Below are 24,312 nucleotides of genomic sequence, written 5' to 3' on the forward strand. Positions count from 1 at the left end.
AATTCATCGGGCCTGTCTATTGGTCTACAGCATTTATGTACCAAATTTTATTCAAATGTGATGATCAGTAATTGAGATATCAGTGTTAATTAATTATTTTAATTAGGTGATTAATAAGCATAAAAATTTACCAAAAATAATTGGGTCTCTGCATAGTCCTAGGTTCATTGAAATGTGATGATGAATACTCTATAAAAGTTTCAATAAAATCCATTTAGTGGTTCTTTAGATATCAGTGGAACATTCATAGAAAAAAATTAACTAATTATGCAAATTAGGTAATTAATATCCACAATTATCTACCCTAAAACTAATCAGGTCTCTGCATAGTCTCTGCATCTATGCACCAAGTTTCTTCAATAATCAATGTATGGTTCTTGAGATATCAGTGGGACAGACACACACAGACGCACACACTAACTGCAAAGACTCCTTTTTTGTGTTTCGCACATGGAGTCAAAAATACTAGAACACTTCAATACCTAGAAACATGTTTTTCATGCATGTACATTTTTCAAAACAACTTTTCGGAAACGTATGAAAAAATCATAATTTATATGAAGAAACCAAACACAAAATTTTGGCTTATGCATGTGATAATTTTATTATTATCTAATATCTTTTTATTTTCCAACAACAACAGAAACAAATGTGATGATTAAATGTCCAAGTTGGAAAAGGATTGAATAAAAACATTTCAGTTATTGCAACCACAAACAATGTTAACAACTACAACGATGACGGCATAGGCAGAATACTTTCAACAATGGTACTATTATAATACCATTTCTTCAGCTGTATTTCATTGACATATAATATGACACTCAGACAGTATGCGGTCACGTCGACCTCCGCTGTGTGACAGTCAAAACTTTCGCTGTACTGTCTTCGTGCATACTTTGCAGTAACCCTCGTAATAACCTTATTATTATACATCTTTTCCTCACAGGAACACATCATGGAAATGCCGAAATCCAAAATATTCAGATTTAGTGAACTTCTTTGTGTGGGGTCTCCGTTCAAACCCTGGGGGGCAGCCATGTTTGTTTTTTATTATTATATTAAAAGTTTTAAAAAAAATAGATATTTGAGTACCGGTAAATGGAATCACAAGCTTTGTTATAACTACAACAACAACGATAACATAGACAGGAATTCATTCCACTCCTATACTTTCTTTTCTCATTTCATTACAGGCAAGACAATAAAAGCAAGAATCACCTTAATAGTTTGACGGTTTGACCCCGAAAACATGGAAGACCAGTGTCTAACATTAGTGATACTAAAGACACGATTGATTCTTGATAAGGCCTGCAAAAAATAATAACACATTATTTGCACTGCAATGAAAGCCCAATAAAGGATCATTGCAAAAATTACATTTACTGTGTGAAAAAAGGAAATATGAAATTTCAACTTTGATGTTTACTCTCCCTAAATTTGTATGCTGTTTGTATATATGAAAAAAATGTCATGCATGGTGTCACAGAGACCCTGTTTTAAGTGAGTGTCATTCAAAATTCAATTGCCCTCCCCCAACTAGATTCTCTAGGGACAACATGCCATGAAAGATACATTGGAAACTCCTTAACAAACAAATGTAATGTATACATGATTGAGAAACATGATATATTATGAGGTTATATAATGTAATATGGTAAAAGATATACAAAAACATTACAGTAATCATTATGATCTGAGTGTATCAGTCAGTGACGTGAACCTGTACTGTCATAGTTTTAACATTATACAAGTTTTCTTGTCTGTAATCATCATTTCGTGGCTGATAATGACCAGCAAAATTTTACATTTTTTGTGCTGTCGGGGCTTTATGTGATCATCCTCTTTCAATGATGTCATTCTATTTTCGTCAATGCAAAGGTAAAAAAGAAAGGATGGCACCTGTAACACGTTTGAAAATATTCATCATTCAGGTTTTAATGGATGATATTGTATTCACTGCCTGTTGTAAAGTAGTACTTGTTACAAACCTGACAGCTAAGAATGCCTGTACACATAATTCCATGAACCATTTGAACGGTGGTGATTCCATCTTACCACCCATAATCATGACCATTTCCTCTGTCAACTTGATGTCCGGTTCCCATCCTAAATTACCACCAGGAGAACTCTCAAACATAAAACCAAAATCTAAACATAGAATAAACAAACTTCAGTAACAACTTCTCTGTGGTGAAGTTATCAGAGGCAAGGACTCAAAATATTCAAAACCAATATGTAAATCAGTCTATTAAAAAAACATACTGGGGAAAAATATGGTTCTGTCCTGTGTAATCGACCCAGGTTTAATACTTGTCCTTTTATTACTGACTCTAATCGTATATTTGGTTCCAAGTGAGATGTTGCACTCAATAATGCATTTAGTTGCATAAAGCTTAATGCAACTAAATGCATTATTGACTGCAACATCTCACTTGGAACCAAATATACGATTAGAGTCAGTAATAAAAGCTACCTAGGTAGCGAGAGGGGAAAAACTAGAAAAAAAAACTGATTTCTAAAAATCCCGGATTATGCAACCTTATATTGTGTACTTTCTTTATCTTTGGTCCGAATTTACAGTGCATGATGCATTTGTTGAGTAATTTCAATTTATTCCCGGAAACTTAGTTGAAGGTGAACATGTCCTTCCTGCATTTACATATCATGTTGAATGACAGACTGAAGACAAAGGATTTAATTTGCATACTGATTTGTTGACCATCCAGCTTTATTATATCCTGTGTAAGTAGTGTCCGTTACGCGATCGATAAACAAACAAACATTACACTATAGTATGTCAAGCTTTTCTCGGTGTTTTATGACCTAATATATCATGGGAAGGAGTTCTAAGATGAAAAAAAACAGGCCGCCGAAAAATGTCTGACGCTGTTAAAAGATATCTAAATGAAAGTGGCCTGGGCTCATACTATAGTCAGGCTGCAGAGTGGAATAAAAAATGTAACTCTGTGACTGACATTTTTCTTGCGTCAAAAAAGAGTGGACATTCTTTTGATGTGAATCGTGAGCTGGTGATCGCGGCTTGTGGCATTGGAAAGGGTAGGCGCGCAATGCGTAAATTTAGTAGAGTGGTGACACCGATAAAAAAACATGTGAGCCGTCTGATGACGGGTCAAGCTGGGTGGTCCGAATTCAAATATCAGTGCGTGAACTCTGGAGGTCATTAACACATGGTTAGTAGAGTTCAGTCGAAATGTACGTGATTAATGCGATCGAAGTGCGCTTCCCAGAGTTTATTATATTATAGTAAAATTTAATATGACGCACGGTATGGTTTATATTACATATTCACTTCATTTCGAATAAAATAATTCACCATTGGAACATCGATGAATCACAAGTATTTAAAATATTTTTTTGACTTTCCGTAGACACCTGACTACTATCCTTTTTAATGACTTAAATGCGCCCATGTTTATGTTTGCGTAATTATTATGAATGCAACGCATTATAAAGTCATTAATATTGAAATATTCACAGACCCAATACCCCGGTCAGTGCCCTAACAATAGTAAAAGATAAAATGAATTTTGCGTAGTTATCATGAAAGTAATACATTACAAAGTTGAAATATTCAGAGCTGGTACAATATTGGAAACAAATTTGCATAATTAGAAAAGCAGTGCACCAAGTAAACGATGTTGATATATTCAAAGTACAGAGTTGAAAAATATGTGAGCTGTTGCATAATTACAGTACTGTCGGATATAAGTTTACTAGATCGACGCATGGAGCATGAAAGAAAAAGGTTACTAAGATAGCGCGCCAGTTCAGTGCGTGATTTGGGGTCAAACTTCGGTCAACATACACTTGATGTCAGCATCGCTGCGCAGCAAGTTTCGCAAAGAAGTACTTGAAGTTCAATTGCACCCCAAAATGATGTCACTGATCACTCAGTTGTTGCATCGTGTGTTGTGTTCATGTCATGTCTATGATGCACCCCGTTTCGACTTTGGCTTGTTTTTCCTGCTTAGTGCATGTTCTTGTTCACGTAAAATGCGACCTCTCACCAACGTATTAAAACACTTTGAATTTATACTTTGAATGATTATATTTGGTCAGCGCAAAACATTATGTTTTTTCTAAACATTTTCTGAGACCATTTTTATCAGCGCAGGGTTATTTTTTCAGACAAGATGGGCTTCGTAATATCTGCCATAACATCGCCCAGACGATCTTTTGGTCCACATTTTTCTAAAAAAAAATCAAATCCTCCATAAGATCGCCCGGGCGGCGTATCGGCCGAATCCGGTAGTGCTGACTTAGAGCTAACTGATTATAACAAATCCGATAATGGTACACTCTCCATAGGCTGAGAGTAATTCAAACATATCTGTACTTGAAGGCATGTATATCCCGTAAGTAAATATATGCTGTCATGAAGGCCCGCCCTATGTTTAGAGAACCGATTGTACTGTTGACGATGTTCAACATAACAAAGGGACTTTGCGCGGTACGCCATCTTGCTCTAGTTAGCACCCACTTTTGATGTAACTGCTAAGTTTTGTCACGTTTTAGGAAACAATCAACCAATTTTTCACGATCTAACATTCCACGCATATCAGATACTTGTATATTTACAAAGTATGATCGAAATGGTCGACATTTTGTCATTAATTAGCTGTTTATCTGTGGCCAAATTCGAAAAAAATGTTTTATTGAGTTTTTACGGAAACTAATTTTTTGACTATTATAACTATTGAAGATGTCATTTTTCAACACTTTTCTCTAAGCTAACGATGTATAAATTACACAATCTATTCGCCACAAAATTGGCTAAAATATGATGTCTCATGGACGTTTATGTGAGCCGTTGACGTTGAGTTACGGCCTTGGGAACAGGAAGACGTTCGTAAAATTTAGTCCATAAAGTTCAACAGGCTTTATCTCCAGAACTATGGGGCACATAAAAATTTTGAGACGCATTCTCAAAGATTATCTTATAAAGCAATAGTGAAAAGATCAGAAATATAGATAAAAGGAACACCGAGAAACAGCCAATCCCGCAAAAAAACTCTATGTTTAGGAGATTAACAGGAATGATCGTAACTTAATCCCCTGAGCAAATATCAAGACGAAACACATATGATCGTATTCTGCTATATCTCAGCTTTCTTTACATTGCCATAACTGCATGCTTAGTAACTGGTGAGGAAAGTCCTAAACTCCATTAAACTATAAATTATGTTTCCCCTCTCGCTACCTTAACAGGAATGTTGTTTATTGCATTTCATGTAATAAATGCGTGAAACATTATACTGGTTCTACAGTTTGTCGATTGGGTGATTGGTTTGCTGAGTGTCTACGACAAACTAGACAGAAAAATCGTTTTTATAAAGTTTCACTTCATTCTAATTCTAGTGGACATTACATTACAGGTATGTCTATTTCTTGTGTATGTGTTGTCAATGGCAACAAGAATCAACTCAGGCATGTCGAGAAGGAAACTATATCCCGCCTTGAAACTAAATAACATCATGGAATTAACAAACTGTTTAACTTATTCGTTGAGCTTACTACCTAATGCACGTAACATGTTCTATTGTGGAATCATTTAGTGATTTAGTAGTTGTGCATGTTCTTACATTCCTACTAGTATGTTTACCTGTATGTTTAAACATTTACTTCTATGCTATCGATTAACAGCCATTGCTGAGTTCTGAGTTTTCAATTTAAGCATGATATACTTACCAATATGTATGATGTGTCCCTCTGTGTCAAGCATTATATTGCCATTATGTCTGTCTTTTATTTGCAGTAAAAAACCAATAACACTGTATGCTGCCATACTCTGTATAAAATTACGTCTTGCCTGTACAAACATAATAAAGGCATAAATTATCTGATATAGACTTAGAAGACGTTATATTACATACGCCACACTAACATGAAAAGAATCTTACCTTTTGGAATTTTTGTGTAGTTTCATCACCGTATATCGTTGTAAAGTATTCATACATTCCAAAGTCTGTCTGTTTGCCAAGCTGGTCTCGTGATTTGCAATCAGGTACACATTCAATTATTCCACACTGCAAGAATAACAGACAATTTCCACTTTACAGATTGCAATTTGGCAAAGCATGATGGGAGAAATCAGACTGTACTATTTTAGTGTAAAGGTAGGGAAGCTGAATAGTGGAGGGATGCAACATGTTGGTGAACTGCATCACGCAAAAAGTTAATTAAAGACAAATTTCAAAGGCCGAAATGATTTTTGGAATTTCTTAACACCATGAAACAATTTCAGAATAAATAAATAAAATAATATGATGTGGAGCTGGTTGCAACATTTTTATTCTGTGGAAACTCTTGCCAAAGAAACAACCTCAAAAAAATGAAACACCTTTCTTACAATTTCCAGTGGTGAGATTCAAACCCACACATTTACACATTTCTGATCCACAACCTCTACCACTTGTATAAAGTTTTGACTGTAAACCTTGTACAATTTGAAAGCATTATTCAACAGTGTATGAAGTTTGAATTATTAATAAACTGACTCTGAGCACCAGAGACTTGTTTATGCCAATCCTCACAGGTAAGACTCACTCCACCAGCACAGTACATTTTGTATATGACTAGTACATAACACACTAGTTGCATTAAATGCGAAGAGTCCTTTCACTGCTGTCGTCAACGTTGTCACCTTCCAGGACGGAGGGCCTGCCTGATATTTGTTTATTTCACAACTGCCCCAAAATTAAAGATAAATCGATAAAATATTTAGTAGAAAATATTTAGTTGATCTAATCTAATCAAGATGTCACTAACATCGTTGATGTCTTTATTGTTGTTGATGTCGCTATCACTGTTGATGTCGCTATCGTTGATGTCGCTGTTGTTGTCGCTATTGTTGTTGATGTCGCTAACATTGTTGAAGTTGCTAGCATTGTTGATGTCGTTATCTTTGTGATATCGCTATCGTTGTTGATGTCGCTATCGTTGTTGATGTCACTAGCATTGTTGATGTCACTAGCATTGTTGATGTCACTAGCATTGTTGATGTCGCTAGCATTGTTGATGTGGCTAGCATTGTTGATGTTGATGTCGTTGTTGATGTCGCTAGCATTGTTGATGTTGATGTCGTTGTTGATGTCGCTAGCATTGTTGATGTCGCTAGCTAGCATTGTTGATGTCGCTAGCATTGTTGATGTGGCTAGCATTGTTGATGTCGCTAGCATTGTTGATGTGGCTAGCATTGTTGATGTTGATGTCGTTGTTGATGTCGCTAGCATTGTTGATGTTGATGTCGTTGTTGATGTCGCTAGCATTGTTGATGTCGCTAGCATTGTTGATGTCGCTAGCATTGTTGATGTCGCTAGCATTGTTGATGTCGCTAGCATTGTTGATGTCGCTAGCATTGTTGATGTCGCTAGCATTGTTGATGTCGCTAGCATTGTTGATGTCGCTAGCATTGTTGATGTCGCTAGCATTGTTGATGTCGCTAGCATTGTTGATGTCACTAGCATTGTTGATGTCACTAGCATTGTTGATGTCGCTAGCATTGTTGATGTGGCTAGCATTGTTGATGTGGCTAGCATTGTTGATGTGGCTAGCATTGTTGATGTTGATGTCGTTGTTGATGTCGCTAGCATTGTTGATGTCGCTAGCATTGTTGATGTCGCTAGCATTGTTGATGTCGCTAGCATTGTTGATGTCACTAGCATTGTTGATGTCACTAGCATTGTTGATGTCGCTAGCATTGTTGATGTGGCTAGCATTGTTGATGTCGCTAGCATTGTTGATGTCGCTAGCATTGTTGATGTCGCTAGCATTGTTGATGTCGCTAGCATTGTTGATGTCGCTAGCATTGTTGATGTCGCTAGCATTGTTGATGTGGCTAGCATTGTTGATGTCGCTAGCATTGTTGATGTCGCTAGCATTGTTGATATCGCTATCGTTGTTGATGTCGCTATCGTTGTTGATGTCACTAGCATTGTTGATGTCACTAGCATTGTTGATGTCACTAGCATTGTTGATGTCGCTAGCATTGTTGATGTCGCTAGCATTGTTGATGTTGATGTCGTTGTTGATGTCGCTAGCATTGTTGATGTTGATGTCGTTGTTGATGTCGCTAGCATTGTTGATGTCGCTAGCTAGCATTGTTGATGTCGCTAGCATTGTTGATGTGGCTAGCATTGTTGATGTGGCTAGCATTGTTGATGTCGCTAGCATTGTTGATGTGGCTAGCATTGTTGATGTTGATGTCGTTGTTGATGTCGCTAGCATTGTTGATGTTGATGTCGTTGTTGATGTCGCTAGCATTGTTGATGTCGCTAGCATTGTTGATGTCGCTAGCATTGTTGATGTGGCTAGCATTGTTGATGTCGCTAGCATTGTTGATGTCGCTAGCATTGTTGATGTCGCTAGCATTGTTGATGTCGCTAGCATTGTTGATGTCGCTAGCATTGTTGATGTCGCTAGCATTGTTGATGTCGCTAGCATTGTTGATGTGGCTAGCATTGTTGATGTCGCTAGCATTGTTGATGTCGCTAGCATTGTTGATGTCGCTAGCATTGTTGATGTCGCTAGCATTGTTGATGTGGCTAGCATTGTTGATGTTGATGTCGTTGTTGATGTCGCTAGCATTGTTGATGTGGCTAGCATTGTTGATGTTGATGTCGTTGTTGATGTCGCTAGCATTGTTGATGTTGATGTCGTTGTTGATGTCGCTAGCATTGTTGATGTCGCTAGCTAGCATTGTTGATGTCGCTAGCATTGTTGATGTGGCTAGCATTGTTGATGTCGCTAGCATTGTTGATGTGGCTAGCATTGTTGATGTTGATGTCGTTGTTGATGTCGCTAGCATTGTTGATGTCGCTAGCATTGTTGATGTCGCTAGCATTGTTGATGTCGCTAGCATTGTTGATGTCGCTAGCATTGTTGATGTGGCTAGCATTGTTGATGTCGCTAGCATTGTTGATGTCGCTAGCATTGTTGATGTCGCTAGCATTGTTGATGTCGCTAGCATTGTTGATGTCGCTAGCATTGTTGATGTCGCTAGCATTGTTGATGTCGCTAGCATTGTTGATGTCGCTAGCATTGTTGATGTCGCTAGCATTGTTGATGTCGCTAGCATTGTTGATGTCGCTAGCATTGTTGATGTCGCTAGCATTGTTGATGTCACTAGCATTGTTGATGTCACTAGCATTGTTGATGTCGCTAGCATTGTTGATGTCACTAGCATTGTTGATGTCACTAGCATTGTTGATGTCGCTAGCATTGTTGATGTCGCTAGCATTGTTGATGTCGCTAGCATTGTTGATGTCGCTAGCATTGTTGATGTCGCTAGCATTGTTGATGTCGCTAGCATTGTTGATGTCGCTAGCATTGTTGATGTGGCTAGCATTGTTGATGTCGCTAGCATTGTTGATGTTGCTAGCATTGTTGATGTCGCTAGCATTGTTGATGCGCTAGCATTGTTGATGCGCTAGCATTGTTGATGCGCTAGCATTGTTGATGTCGCTAGCATTGTTGATGTCGCTAGCATTGTTGATGTCGCTAGCATTGTTGATGCGCTAGCATTGTTGATGCGCTAGCATTGTTGATGTCGCTAGCATTGTTGATGTCGCTAGCATTGTTGATGTCGCTAGCATTGTTGATGTCGCTAGCATTGTTGATGTCACTAGCATTGTTGATGTCGCTAGCATTGTTGATGTCGCTAGCATTGTTGATGTCACTAGCATTGTTGATGTCGCTAGCATTGTTGATGTCGCTAGCATTGTTGATGTGGCTAGCATTGTTGATGTCGCTAGCATTGTTGATGTCGCTAGCATTGTTGATGTCGCTAGCATTGTTGATGTCGCTAGCATTGTTGATGTCGCTAGCATTGTTGATGTGGCTAGCATTGTTGATGTCGCTAGCATTGTTGATGTCGCTAGCATTGTTGATGTCGCTAGCATTGTTGATGTCGCTAGCATTGTTGATGCGCTAGCATTGTTGATGCGCTAGCATTGTTGATGTCGCTAGCATTGTTGATGTCGCTAGCATTGTTGATGTCGCTAGCATTGTTGATGCGCTAGCATTGTTGATGCGCTAGCATTGTTGATGTCGCTAGCATTGTTGATGTCGCTAGCGTTGTTGATGTCGCTAGCATTGTTGATGTCGCTAGCATTGTTGATGTCGCTAGCATTGTTGATGTCGCTAGCATTGTTGACGCACTAGCATTGTTGACGCGCTAGCATTGTTGATGTCGCTAGCATTGTTGATGTCGCTAGCATTGTTGATGCGCTGGCATTGTTGATGCGCTAGCATTGTTGATGTCGCTAGCATTGTTGATGTCGCTAGCATTGTTGATGTCGCTAGCATTGTTGATGTCGCTAGCATTGTTGATGTCGCTAGCATTGTTGATGTCGCTAGCATTGTTGATGTCGCTAGCATTGTTGATGTCGCTAGCATTGTTGATGTCGCTAGCATTGTTGATGTCGCTAGCATTGTTGATGTCGCTAGCATTGTTGACGCACTAGCATTGTTGACGCACTAGCATTGTTGATGCGCTAGCATTGTTGATGTCGCTAGCATTGTTGATGTCGCTAGCATTGTTGATGTCGCTAGCATTGTTGATGTCGCTAGCATTGTTGATGTCGCTAGCATTGTTGATGTCGCTAGCATTGTTGATGCGCTAGCATTGTTGATGCGCTAGCATTGTTGATGCGCTAGCATTGTTGATGCGCTAGCATTGTTGATGTCGCTAGCATTGTTGATGTCGCTAGCATTGTTGATGCGCTAGCATTGTTGATGCGCTAGCATTGTTGATGCGCTAGCATTGTTGATGTCGCTAGCATTGTTGATGTCGCTAGCATTGTTGATGTCGCTAGCATTGTTGATGTCGCTAGCATTGTTGATGTGGCTAGCATTGTTGATGTCGCTAGCATTGTTGATGTCGCTAGCATTGTTGATGTCGCTAGCATTGTTGATGTCGCTAGCATTGTTGATGTCGCTAGCATTGTTGATGTCGCTAGCATTGTTGATGTCGCTAGCATTGTTGATGTGGCTAGCATTGTTGATGTCACTAGCATTGTTGATGTCACTAGCATTGTTGATGTCGCTAGCATTGTTGATGTGGCTAGCATTGTTGATGTCGCTAGCATTGTTGATGTCGCTAGCATTGTTGATGTCGCTAGCATTGTTGATGTCGCTAGCATTGTTGATGTCGCTAGCATTGTTGATGTGGCTAGCATTGTTGATGTGGCTAGCATTGTTGATGTGGCTAGCATTGTTGATGCGCTAGCATTGTTGATGTTGCTAGCATTGTTGATGTCGCTAGCATTGTTGATGCGCTAGCATTGTTGATGCGCTAGCATTGTTGATGCGCTAGCATTGTTGATGTCGCTAGCATTGTTGATGTCGCTAGCATTGTTGATGTCGCTAGCATTGTTGATGTCGCTGGCATTGATATCACTGATGTTGATATTAGTGTCACTACATGACAAAGAAACAAAATTGCAATGAGGTGCGATGATGTCAAATACTTTCAGAAAATCAAGTTATTCAATCATACAGTCCAAGGTATTACTCACTGCCATGTATACTTACCCCTGGTGAGGTGGCTACTACCCTGTATGGCACCAGATACAAATCTAAACCCACTGACTTAAAGATGTTTTTAAATATGGAGATAATCTGCAAAGCCAACATATCCTGTAAACGAAACAAGATATGTATGTAAAATCAAAGTCATATTAAGACTATCACATCATTATCATCCAGGTTTCTTACAATGAACATTAGCAAGAATTTATAACATAGGTAATAATGACATCTCATTCCATATTGGGGTTCCATTCACTCATCAATTCATTATTTCAGAAATAATCTGGGGATGTTCCAGCAATTGCTGCAGGAGATACAGGAGTATATCCACTGCAAATTTTTATTAATGAGGCAAACACACATTTTGACTGATGACCTTAAGATAAAGAGTCATGGAATGTCCCTGTGAACAAATTTATTACAATTTGTTTTACATTATATTGCATGTACTCAATATTGGTGGTTTGTTATCATCTGTATTAATAGATAGCGATTAACGTTTCTTACCTGTCTGACATCATCCCCTACTTTGAATATACAAGCTTGCCACAGTAGGAGACCCATGTCAGAGCCTTTCTTGATACCACCCTGTAAACCATACACTTCTAACTCGTGTACACCAACTTTCTGCACCTTGAACTTGGCTAAAAACGGTGCCTTAGCAGCACTTCAAGATACCAATGCAAGAAAATTCACACATTTAAAATTCAACAATTGCAAATTATCAGACACTTTCTTACATTAATTTTCATCAAGATATGATAAATCACAGTATTTGTGTCCACGTAAAGAGGAACACTTGACTGACATTCAGTTTTCACCTATTCTAATTGCCACAAACATTAATAAATATCAATTAGCATGAAAATCCGTTCAAGATTTGAACTGCTGCCATCTTGAACTGTTTACTACATAGTAAGTCTCACTGAACCACAAAATAAAACTAAAAAGTGCATCTTTCCTTCTCTAAATCTGTTTATGCACAAAACAGAGGTGAATTAAAAAAAAAGGGCATCCTTGGCAGTATCAATAATATAAAACACTAAACCAATCAGAAAGAGAGTGTGATGTGGTGTTGAAATATTTTCAGTCACCTAGGGAGTCTTACCTCTGCATAGGAGTTCCTGATTTGTGATCAATATCCACAACAAGTCCTTCTGGGTTACTTGGTAAATAACACCCTGGAACTACTTCAATCTTGGCCAACTCTTTCAAACAAGCGTTCTTTCTTTCCACACCTTTTGGAAAACGCCTAGAATGCATGAAAAACACATAATGTATGTTTGTACTCTTTCAAATATCTTAAACTATTTTGCAGAAATCCTGAGTCAAAATGGAATCTCACAAAATCCAGTAGAGTCAGTTTGTTGACTTTTGGGGAGGTTAGTTTTCAAAAAAAAAATAAAATTGTATATGACTGTATGATGATCTGAAGAAAAAACAAAAATGTTCTGGCTTCCGATTTCCTTCGTATTTACTTATTTTGTTTATAAAATGTGAATGTCATTTTACAAATTCCAAATTCCATAACTATAAGATGTTTTTCAAGATAACTATATCAATGTTTGATTTTCTGTTGTGTTGATGACGTGCCACTGACTTAACACAACTAGTTTCAGTCAGTGACGTGTCATATCTGCTTAGAGGGCACATTGTTGTAAATCATTCAATTTTCACTGCTACAAATTTTTGTAATTTAATGTTATTGATGAGGACAGAATTTCCCTAATGTCACTGACAACCCATGATGCAGGACCCCAGAGAAATGTTCACTAACGTAAAATATTGCAATTTTCAATGACTGGTGAAATTTGCAAAAAAATTCTCTTTCGAAATTAAAGCAGTTTACTATATTTGTTGTGATGCTAGAAGTAAAATAAAATAAAGTTAACTATGCTAACGACATAATTAATATGCAAGGGTTGGTACAAACAATGATTTTTCAGATCAGCACCAGTTTTGTGCAGCTCATAACAGGCTTACCTTATTTGCCCCGATATTGCTGTTATTTTACCAAAAAAATCAAATTCTCTTTCGTAAAAATCTTTGGCAGGACCAGATAGGACCTTGGTGATATAATTCATAATGGCTTCAATTTGATCAGCAAACTCGCCTGCAAAACAAGACACAAATATATAAATAACAATAAAAACACAGCAATACAAGTATTAGTGTGGTCATAAAAACTTGATGTTTTTTTAAAAATTAAATTAGCAATTAAATAGTAAGAAGACAACAATGACAAAATAAAAAAAGATTTTAACTATGTATAAAAATTATTTTTGATTTGAAATTTTTTTTTTCAATGTACTGAAAAGAAGCAAATTTCCACATCGCTGTTAACTGAAACAACAATTATTGTTTTCACATACGATGTATTAAAAGTGAATCAGACAGACACAACTACATAATTTGTAACAGAATATAACAAACAGAGAAGCTTCTTACCATCACGGTTTTTGCCGTCTTCATCCGTATAAATATTAGTTTTAATGTTCCAAATCAGCTGATGAGCAAGTAATGGAGATTTCTTGGCAATCCAAAGAAGAAATTCTGACACATAACCAAACTTCGAAAAAAAAAATTAAAACTTATTATATTGATGTTACTGTATTAGAATAACGTCTCAAATGTGGCCACACCTGAAACTTATCTTCAGGCTGCACTGGAAATGCACCAACCCAAAACCTTCATTTGTTTTTAACTCAATGCTGATTATATTGTCTAGTTACAGGTACGCACACATTTCAACTACATCTTCTAATAGAGATGTAAATATTAAAAATCAGAAGAAAATGAAATTACAATATTAATTACAAACTTACAATATCATATCTAACAGCTTGTACCAGCTGTGGGACAAGAAATAGAAGTAATTCGGGTGGAGTTGACCTCAATACACGAATGGCATACTGCGCTGTTAATGGATGGGTTGGAAACTGGCGTGACAGATAGGCTAAGGCATCAATTGGCGCGACAGGCTTCCAGATTAGAGCGTTTGTTATCTGAAAACACAAATCCGGTAACATTCAATTAGCTCTTAGATCTTCATTTTAAAGCATCTACAAACCTTTAAAAAATGTTAGCCTAACAAGGGTTTTTTTTTTTTTTTTGCATGATTAAAGCTATTTCAAGCTTAGACTGCGAATAATGAAATGCAGATAGATATACAGATCTTCTGTTGATGAAAACATAACTTTATAGATTATTAAATACACTGAGCATCACACAAATCTGATTCTATCTGAATTACTCTATGGCATACAATGTGTTACCATAAAATTCATAAGACACCCTGATACATGTACATGTATGTATTACCTCAGGGGCATCCGCTTCCACACTGTGCTCCGTTACAAGATAATGTATATTCTCTGTACAATCAATGACAGCCAGTGGATCAAGACGCACCAATCGGATTACCTCTCTTCTGACAGCATCTGTACTCTTGAATCTATCAACAAATCAAAAAAGGTCCCTAATTGGATGTTGAATAGTGTGCATATGTAAGAAAAATTCTGATTGTGGTTGTATATAAAATTCAAATCAATAACTAGGGAGTTCACATGCCAAATATGGTAAAATTGTTCAATAATTCACCTTCTAGGGAGTTCATATGCCAAATTTGGCAATATTTTCCAATAACTCACCTTCTAGGGAGTTCACATGCCAAATATGGCAATATTTTCCAATAACTCACCTTCTAGGGAGTTCACATGCCAAATATGGCAATATTTTCCAATAACTCACCTTCTAGGGAGTTCACATGCCAAATATGGCAATATTTTCCAATAACTCGCCTTCTAGGTAGTTCACATGCCAAATATGGCAATATTTTCCAATAACTCACCTTCTAGGTAGTTCACATGCCAAATATGGCTATATTTTCCAATAACTCACCTTCTAGGGAGTTCACATGCCAAATATGGCAATATTTTCCAATAACTCACCTTCTAGGGAGTTCACATGCCAAATATGGTGATATTTCCCATGCTAGTCTCACCATATCTCTCCATGTTCTGTCAGACACCATCTGAGCTCTCCACGTAGCTATGGTATCCTCTCCATCTAAATTTAAATCTTGCTGTCCAAGGGGATTGGTCCATGTGGTCAGACGGTCTATCTCATTCGCCTGAAAATCATTATTTACATTGCATTCAAATTGGGTCACAAAATTGAGCTTGGCTAAACTTTTATTCCATACAAAGATAGAATTAGTAAAAACTAAATTTTGTGAAAGTCGCTTACAATCTTTTTTATAGGACGCCAGGAACATTTGTACTGCTACAAAATTCCATAATTACCACTGACAAAATTGAATTTGTTTATATTATTATACATTAAAGGCAAGATAATCATTAATCAAATTTTAAATGAGAATTCAAATCAACCTCACCAGAAGAGAAAGAATAAAATTCCTCCTCTTCATGTAATCTTTTACCAAATAATCTGTGCCCCCAGCACTTTTTCTTGTCATGGTTGACGAACGTTTTGAAATAACCGACATGTTACTAGTTAGTTGTGCTGTGTTAATCCATCCTCCAGGTTGACGATGTATTTCCGAACTCGCCCTCAAGTCTACTGGCACTGTGCTTAATGTAGAACCAAGACCAGAATCTGGAGTCGGATCTGAAAACAATGAAACATATCAAAGGTGACATTTTAGCACCTTATGAAAGTTAATTATGATCAGAATATGATCAGAATATGATCAGAATATGATCAGAATATGATAAAAAGATAAAATAATTCCGAAATCAAGCACTGCATGTGTGTAAATATTAAAAGTGTATGACCATGTAAGCCAAGAAAGAGAATATGTTGGCCCTGTGTTGGCTTCTTGCTGATTACATTAAGAACTTCAAATAATAAATAATTTTTATTTTGGAATATAGTAAAAAAAAAAAAAAAACAAGCCATGCATGGCACAGTCCCCGTTAGTTATCAAATTTAAGATAATAGTTTTGTTATATAGTAATATAGTTGGAACATGTCAGAGATATGGATTACATTAAAATGATTGACATCTTGTATCTGAACGTCAAATGAGTACTTGTCCATATTGAGAAATATTGCTCTGGAACAGCATTAATTAAAACACAAGTCATTGAAAATGACACAGTCCCCGTTAAATTCTCTTTGTGCTCGTCATATTAAAGCGGAGGGGTTGTCGCGAGCGTGTCCTTGAAACTTGAGTTCCAAGTAGCGTATACAACAGATTGTTTATTTACATCAAAACACTTGTTTCATGTCATAGTAATATAGCCAAAATAAAAACAGCCGTTATTCAGCCATCTTTGATCTGATTATGAAACACACTGATATGTATGATGTATGTGCCAAATACGAATGAAAATGGTACATAAATTGTGGAAATATAGTAGTAAGGCCAAAAAGTCAGATGGCTGTCAATCGGCCATCCTTGACCAGATTTTGAAACAAATTGTCATGGACATGCATCCTAACATGTACAAAGTACATGTATGTGCCAAATTTGAATGAAAACTGACAGAGCACGTCCAAGATACCGCATAAAAAAACAAAAACAAGATGCCTGCCAGTCGACCATCTTTGATCCAATTGCGAAATAAATCAACATGGACATGTATCTTAACATGTATAATCTATGTACCAAGTTTGAATGACAACTGACAAAGCATGTTCAAAATACAACATTTTCAAAAAACAAGATGGCTGCCAGTCGGCCATTTTGAATGGAATCGCTAAACCACTGCATGTGCATATGTCCCACATAAGGTACTAGGCACATGCAAAGAATGAACGGAATCGGTCCACAGGATTCTGAAATATGACGTTGGATAGACTGACGCACAGACAGACGCACACACGGACGGTCGGACGGACAGACTCAGGAACTCACAGACGGTCGGGGACATGTATCCTAACATGTATAATCTATGTACTAAATTTGAATGAAAACTGGCAAAGCATGTCCAAAATACAACATTTTCAAAAAACAAGATGGCTGCCAGTCGGCCATTTTAAATCGAATCGCTAAACCACTGCATGTGCATATGTCCCACATAAAGTACTAGGCACATGCAAAGAATGAACGGAATCGATCCTAGGGATTCTGAGATATGACTCCGGACGGACGCACGGACGCACGGACGGACGGAGACCGAATTATAAGTCCCCGTTTTCGGACTTCGTCCGAACGGGGACTTAAAAATGGCACTGGTCGGCCATTTTGAATCCATCTATATATCTATAACATGATGTAAAATGAATACGGTGACCTATGGTTCTAATAGCGTAGTTAATACATTTGCTGCGTACCTGTGTTACTAACGTTACTGTACATTAGATACTTCTTATCCGAATGCATAGTTTGCCAGAATTTTATCAAGATTCTGATGTCTTCCTTCAATTCTGCCGACGTCTGAGTTGGACATTTAGCCGTGGCACTGTAAATAGAACACGATTTATTGCAACACACAATCAAAATTTACAGAAAATAAAAATAGCAAAAATTGCTGCTTTATAAAGCTAGGCTATATTTTCAACCAAGTTGTGAGTGAACAATTGTTTTATGTAATGTAGCTAATAAAAATACTGACATGATAAACACAATTTCGTCAATCTAAAATATTAGTTTGAGCAGAGAATTTTGAGATTTAAATAATCTAAACCTGATTTGTGGAATTGTGTATCAAGATACAAACAGTGTTATTAAAACTATAAAACAATTTCTGAAAATAAGGAACTTCTGAAAATTTATCAAAAACTTGCACTCTAAGATCATTCCTAAAGTTTTTTGGGGGTCTTAAGGTAGCGGGACTATTATTTGCATGCTTGTTTTCATCTTCTAATTGTGACCAAATGACTACAAATAGACCCAGGAAAGTATATATTTTTAGAATCGCCAGACTTCAAGCTATTCACAAGTGTATTTTGCATGCCTGTATCTGCATTTTACGACGCGTTACTCAATCAAAGGTGAAAAATTACTTTTTTTGTAAAAAAAATAATTACGCATTTATGCTGGTGATAAGAAGTTTTTTTTTCATTTTTCCTAGTTGTTCAATAGTCTGGTAAATTGAATGTGTCTGGTCAGTTTTATTCAAGCAACGCGTTTTGAAAAGTAGTGTCCTGAATTTTAATTTCTGTCTTAGTCGCATTGCCCCCAACTCAAACCACAACACATTGGTAAATAATCCATGAAATAGTTTGTCTGGACACATTCTAGTTCCTCTCATTGTAACCTTAGAGCTGTGAAAATTTGGTGTTAATGCGACGACAATAAGTATATGTTATTTTTTTTAAAGACCTTGTATTTTGAAAAACATAAACTCCTAGAAATCGTTGATGAAGTCACATCACAGATTTTTAAGCTTGTTTATCGGCACAAGCGATTTGTTTTCACATCAAGGTCTGTTTTAACATGTTGTAGGGGCATTCAAATGTATAAGGCTATTGGAAACCAAAAAATAAAGGAATGGAGTAGGTGTAATTCGATAAAATTGGCAGATGAAAACGCCAAAATCAATGATTTTTTTCAGTGGCTGTGTGACCTTGTGTCTGACACATTCATATGCAAATGACTAATCTGTGAAATAAACAGGGGCGGAGACAAACCACTCAAATGTTTGGAAACACTCATTGTGTGTCAGATAGCTACTGATAACACATCCTAACATTGCTTTGTCTTGAGTTTATCTTTGAAACTTATAGGCACACAGATTAAACCTGTGTTGTTGATTTGGGAAAACACTACTGAAGCTGCCTTGCTTCCCTTCAGAAAATCTATATTTTAACCAACTTACATGACATTCTAGGTTACGTTGACTTTATCAGATGAAAGTTTATAGTGCATTTCATCAATTAATAAATAAATGTGAAAATCGTAATTTTCAACGCAAATAATAGTCTCGCTACCTTAAGACAACATGAGAATTGTGAAAAATGTGTCCTAAACCAAATCTCCAATTTCCAATGATTTTCAGAATGTCAGAATTTCACTTTGGCTATTCATTTGATTGTTTTTTAATTGTCAATATTTCGAAACTAGTGCTTTAATTAGCGTGAATTCACAAACATTGCATTTTTTCCAAATTATTGCATCCCACAGTAACAAAATAGAAATAGATGAATTCTCAAATATTTCCTGCAATTTCTGCCATGTGATTCAATATTTGCCATAGCAGTTCTTTGCATAAAGCTTTATGAATGCTAAATGCAACTTTTAAAACAACAACAAAGACTTCAATAACACAACTTACGTAAAATAATCAAATGCTGCCGAGTAGACTCTCTCACGGAGTACATTTTTCTTGGTTGATTGTGGCAACACGTCACCTTGCAACATTGACATACCCATTGTCAATAGTCGATACCTGGTGTCTACCGCTGCTATATGACGACTCATGTGACTTGGTTGACACCCAACGTTGAGAGATAAAGAATGATGTAGCAATATTGCAAACATCTCAACCTGAAATGAGATACAAGTCTCTGCATTGTATTTGGCAAGTCAAGTCAAGAGAATTTTATAATCAAAACAGAAAACAAGTTGGCAGGCACATGCAAATAATTTTGCCTCGTCTTTGTATCTTTATTTTTAAACAAAATTGGTGAAAGTGCTGTAATAGAAACATGTGCAAGAGAAAAAAAATGGTAGCTAGTTGGGCATTTTGAATCGAAACACGGAACCAGGCATGATGTTCATATCATATTAGAGTGATATCGACGAAGGCCTGCCTGAGAAATGTTTGATAACGTGTTACAATGTTTGATGTGTAGGTCAAAAATTGGCATCAGTTGAACAAATGTCAATGAATCAACCACCAGACAGAATTACATGAATTTTATCTTATAACAGGAACTCACCTGATCCATACTTGAATATTTGATAGCTTCAAATCTTTGATGTAAAAACTGCAAATTGGGAAGATTGTGATGATTATTACCAAACTGTGTTCATTTTAAGAACAATATGAATGTATAACATTCAAGCTTTCTCCATAAATGACTGTAATTAGAATATTCCAACAAACAAATCTATTTCTATGCAAATATGAGAACTCAAAATTACTGTCATACAAATTTAGTGGTCACAGATAACAACTTGTGTGTAATATTACTTCTTCATAATAAAATCATGATATGCATTTCAGTGAATTTCACCAGTGAGAATGAATTGAAACGTACCGTTGTCCATATCTGGTGTGGTGCCACATTTGGTGGATTGGGGGCTGGTACTTCATGATCAGCAAAGCTTAAAGGATTTCCATCAGGTTTGTCTGGTTCAAATATTCCAAGTTTCATGTCCACTGTCATCTTCCATGCAGCCACCATCTCCTGAGTAAACTGAAGTAAGTAAATAAAGGTATAAATAAACAGAAAAATACTAATCTTAAACTAACAAGAAATAAAGTATAAATAAACATATTTAACTGCAATGAAAGTCTGGATACGGGTGCAACCTGACACAAAATCATATTCTGTGACCGGACACAAGGTCAGATTCTGTGTGACCTGACACGAGGTCAGATTCTGAGTGACCTGACATGAGGTCAGATTCTGTGTGACCTGACATGAGGCAGATACTGTGTGGCCTGGCACAAGGTTGGATTCTGTGTGACCTGACACAAGGTTAGACTCTGTGTGACCTGGCACAAGGTCAGATTCTGTGTGACCTGACATGAGGTCAGATTCAGAGTGACCTGACATGAGGTCAGATTCTGTGTGACCTGACATGAGGTCAGATTCTGTGTGACCTGACATGAGGCAGATACTGTGTGGCCTGGCACAAGGTTGGATTCTGTGTGACCAAACACAAGGTTAGACTCTGTGTGACCTGGCACAAGGTCTAATTCTGTGTGGCCTGACACAAGGTCAGATTCTGTGTGACCTGACACAAGGTTAGACTCTGTGTGACCTGACATAAGGTCAGATTTTGTGTGACCTGATTTGAGATGGGTGTGGCTATGTTACTGTGAAAACATGGTATAACATTGTTTGACTGTCATATATTACTGATGCTATTGTTTCAGTCTAGTCTATTCATGTACCATGGGTGTGGCCATGAATTCTCTCTATTCTATACCTGCAATTCTAGATCATGTCTTGCTGCCAATAACCATTCCCAGCATGCAACAGCAGTGTCCAATGTTGAGGCTGTAAATACCCGTATTGGAGCCCAACACAAGTGATGTAGAAGCTGTCGATTGAGACCTGAAATAAAAAACAATCTAGTGAAAACCCAAATTTTTCATCAAGTAGTCAACATTTGTTTTATTGAAAACAAACAAGCCATGCATGCCACATTCCCAGTTAATTATAAAATTTAAGATATATAGTTTTGTTTATAGTAATATAGTTAGAACATAAACATGTCAGAGATATGAAACAGAAGCTGATGCTTGATTATGGTGATTTTTTAACACTGAAATGATTGACATTCAGTCATCTTGTATCTGATCGTCAAACGAGTAGTTGCCCATATTGAGAGATATTGCTCTAGAACAGTCGGCCATTTTGAATCAGATAGTCAAACCATGGAAGGTAAAAAGAGAGGATATAGGACGACTTTTAATCAGATTTATTTCTTTTGTATCAAGCTGACAATATCGCCTTATTGCTATTGTTTATATATTTTGTTTTACCCCATCACCAGTACCACTTATTTACTCAGCGAAATGGGATGAACTCTCATTTTTCGTGACTAAAAAAAAAATCAACGTCACGAGTGGCACTGCGCATCAGCAAAGAGACGGAAGAGTGTATGCGCAGAAAGGTTCACGTGACGTCATAGATCATTGACAAGGCCTGGCACCGGAAACAAAACACTCGTCAGTTGTTTCCAGCGTGAGCGGATGATACGCTGCTCGGTCTCTGCACGTAAACTTGTTCCATTTTTAAAGACGAAAAATCTACACGCCCGGTTGTCTCTCGAAGTATTTAAAAAGCTCAAATGAAACTTTATGTCAGGCACTTTCGAGTAAGCTTTGTCTTGTTTGTATGCGGTGATATGTGATGGTGAAAAAAACAATAGTTTCGCCATTTTGTTACCGCCTCGACACAACAAATATACTTATAAATACATTGTGTGTGTGATCATATGGAAGGTGGTGCGATGTTAGAACCCTGGTGTGATCACGAACAGTTATTGTTGTGTCAGTTTTCTGATATGAGCATATAAATACATATTTTTCATTTCATTTTAACGATTTTTACAGTTATTGTCCGCGATTGAAATACTCAAATAGGGAAAGATGTTGGGTTATGGTTATGTTGCTGTCTTGCTTGATAGTTTTACTGGTGCAGCAAGATTTGTTGTCATGTTCGAATTGAGCCGACCCGAATATTAATTATTCACATAATCGCATTACGGAATTGTTTACCAAGTAAATAAATCAAAACGATCATCGAACAAGGGAGAACAATAGCGTCCTATCTCCTCTCTTTTTACCTTCCATGGTCAAACCAATACATCTATATATATATATCTATGACATGATGTATAATGAATATATAAAATTTGAACATAATCAGTCAAGGCATGCCAGAACCGCATTCATTAAAACACAAGCCATGCATGGCACAGTCCCCGTTAGTTATCAAATTTAAGATATATAGTTTTGTTTATAGTAATAAAGCTGGAATATAACCATGTCAGAAATATGATTTTTTAACATTATAATGATTGACATTTGTATCTGATCGTCAAACAAGTACTTGTCCATATTGAGAGATATTGCTCTGGAACAGCATTCAAAATCAACCATTTTGTATACATGTATATACCGGTATATAACATGATGTATAACGAATATATAAAATTTGAACATAATCAGTCAAAACATTTAAGAGACATGGCTCTGGAAGCCCAATCATTAAAACAAAATGGCCACCAGTCAGCCATTTTGAATCCAATCTGAATAATAAAATGACGTGCATCAGGAACCCGTAATGTCTAATGTATGTACCAAGTTTGAACGAAATCCATCTATAAATGCCAGAAATGCTTGCTATCTGATGATTTTTTAGCACAGAAATGACCACCATTCAGCCATATTGAATAGGATCGTCGAACCAATATATCTGTTTATCTATGACATGATGTATAATGAATATTTAAAATTTGAACATAATTAGTCAAAACAAGCCGGAGATACAATGTATGGGTCTAGAAGCCCATTCATTAAAACAAAATGGCCGCCAGACAGCCATTTTGAATCTGATCTAAAAAATAAATGATGTGCATCAGGAATCTGTAATGTCTAATATATGTACCAAGTTTGAACAAAATCCATCCATAAATGCCAGAAATGCTTGATATTTGATGATTTTTTAGCACAAAAATGGCCACCATTTGGCCACTTTAAATAGGATCGTCAAACCAATATATCTGTCTATCTATGACATGATGTATAATGAATATTTAAAATTTGAACATAATCAGTGAAAGCAAGTCAGAGATATGGCACGAGAACCACATTCATTAAAACAAAATGGCCACCAGTCAGCCATTTTGAATATTATCTGAAAAACAAATAAATTATTTGCATCAAGGTCCCATAATGTCTAATGTATATACCAAGTCTGAACAAAATCCATCTGTAAACAGCCGAGAAATGCTTGATTTTTAGGATTTTTTAGCACAAAAATGGCCGCCATTTGGCCATCTTGAATCAGATCCTAAAACAAAATGATGTGCATCAAGGTCCTATAATATCCAACGTATATACAAGGTTTGAACAAAATCCATCTGTAAACAGCTGGGAAATGCTTGAT

The 24,312-nt window shown here is 36.8% G+C and overlaps 1 protein-coding gene across 1 annotated transcript in view; it reads right to left on the minus strand.

Moving 5' to 3' along the window:
- The window catches only part of LOC100369572 (phosphatidylinositol 4-kinase alpha-like), a 68,080-nt gene that overhangs the window by 5,609 nt on the left and 38,159 nt on the right, over nt 1-24,312 (minus strand). Inside the window, exons 23-40 of the mRNA XM_085491663.1 lie at nt 21,623-21,750; nt 20,725-20,883; nt 20,404-20,451; nt 19,797-20,008; nt 17,854-17,981; nt 15,950-16,182; nt 15,504-15,685; nt 14,875-15,007; nt 14,379-14,558; nt 14,002-14,122; nt 13,537-13,666; nt 12,662-12,805; nt 12,061-12,220; nt 11,557-11,661; nt 5,925-6,050; nt 5,713-5,833; nt 1,992-2,151; nt 1,222-1,311 (exon numbers count right to left, since the gene is read on the minus strand). Coding sequence (XP_085347789.1) covers nt 1,222-1,311; nt 1,992-2,151; nt 5,713-5,833; nt 5,925-6,050; nt 11,557-11,661; nt 12,061-12,220; nt 12,662-12,805; nt 13,537-13,666; nt 14,002-14,122; nt 14,379-14,558; nt 14,875-15,007; nt 15,504-15,685; nt 15,950-16,182; nt 17,854-17,981; nt 19,797-20,008; nt 20,404-20,451; nt 20,725-20,883; nt 21,623-21,750 — 2,560 coding nt within the window. The remainder of the gene's footprint in view (nt 1-1,221; nt 1,312-1,991; nt 2,152-5,712; nt 5,834-5,924; nt 6,051-11,556; nt 11,662-12,060; nt 12,221-12,661; nt 12,806-13,536; nt 13,667-14,001; nt 14,123-14,378; nt 14,559-14,874; nt 15,008-15,503; nt 15,686-15,949; nt 16,183-17,853; nt 17,982-19,796; nt 20,009-20,403; nt 20,452-20,724; nt 20,884-21,622; nt 21,751-24,312) is intronic.

Source organism: Saccoglossus kowalevskii, chromosome 16 (genome assembly GCF_978046115.1).
Source record: "Saccoglossus kowalevskii chromosome 16, keSacKowa6.1, whole genome shotgun sequence".
Lineage (NCBI taxonomy): Eukaryota > Metazoa > Hemichordata > Enteropneusta > Harrimaniidae > Saccoglossus > Saccoglossus kowalevskii.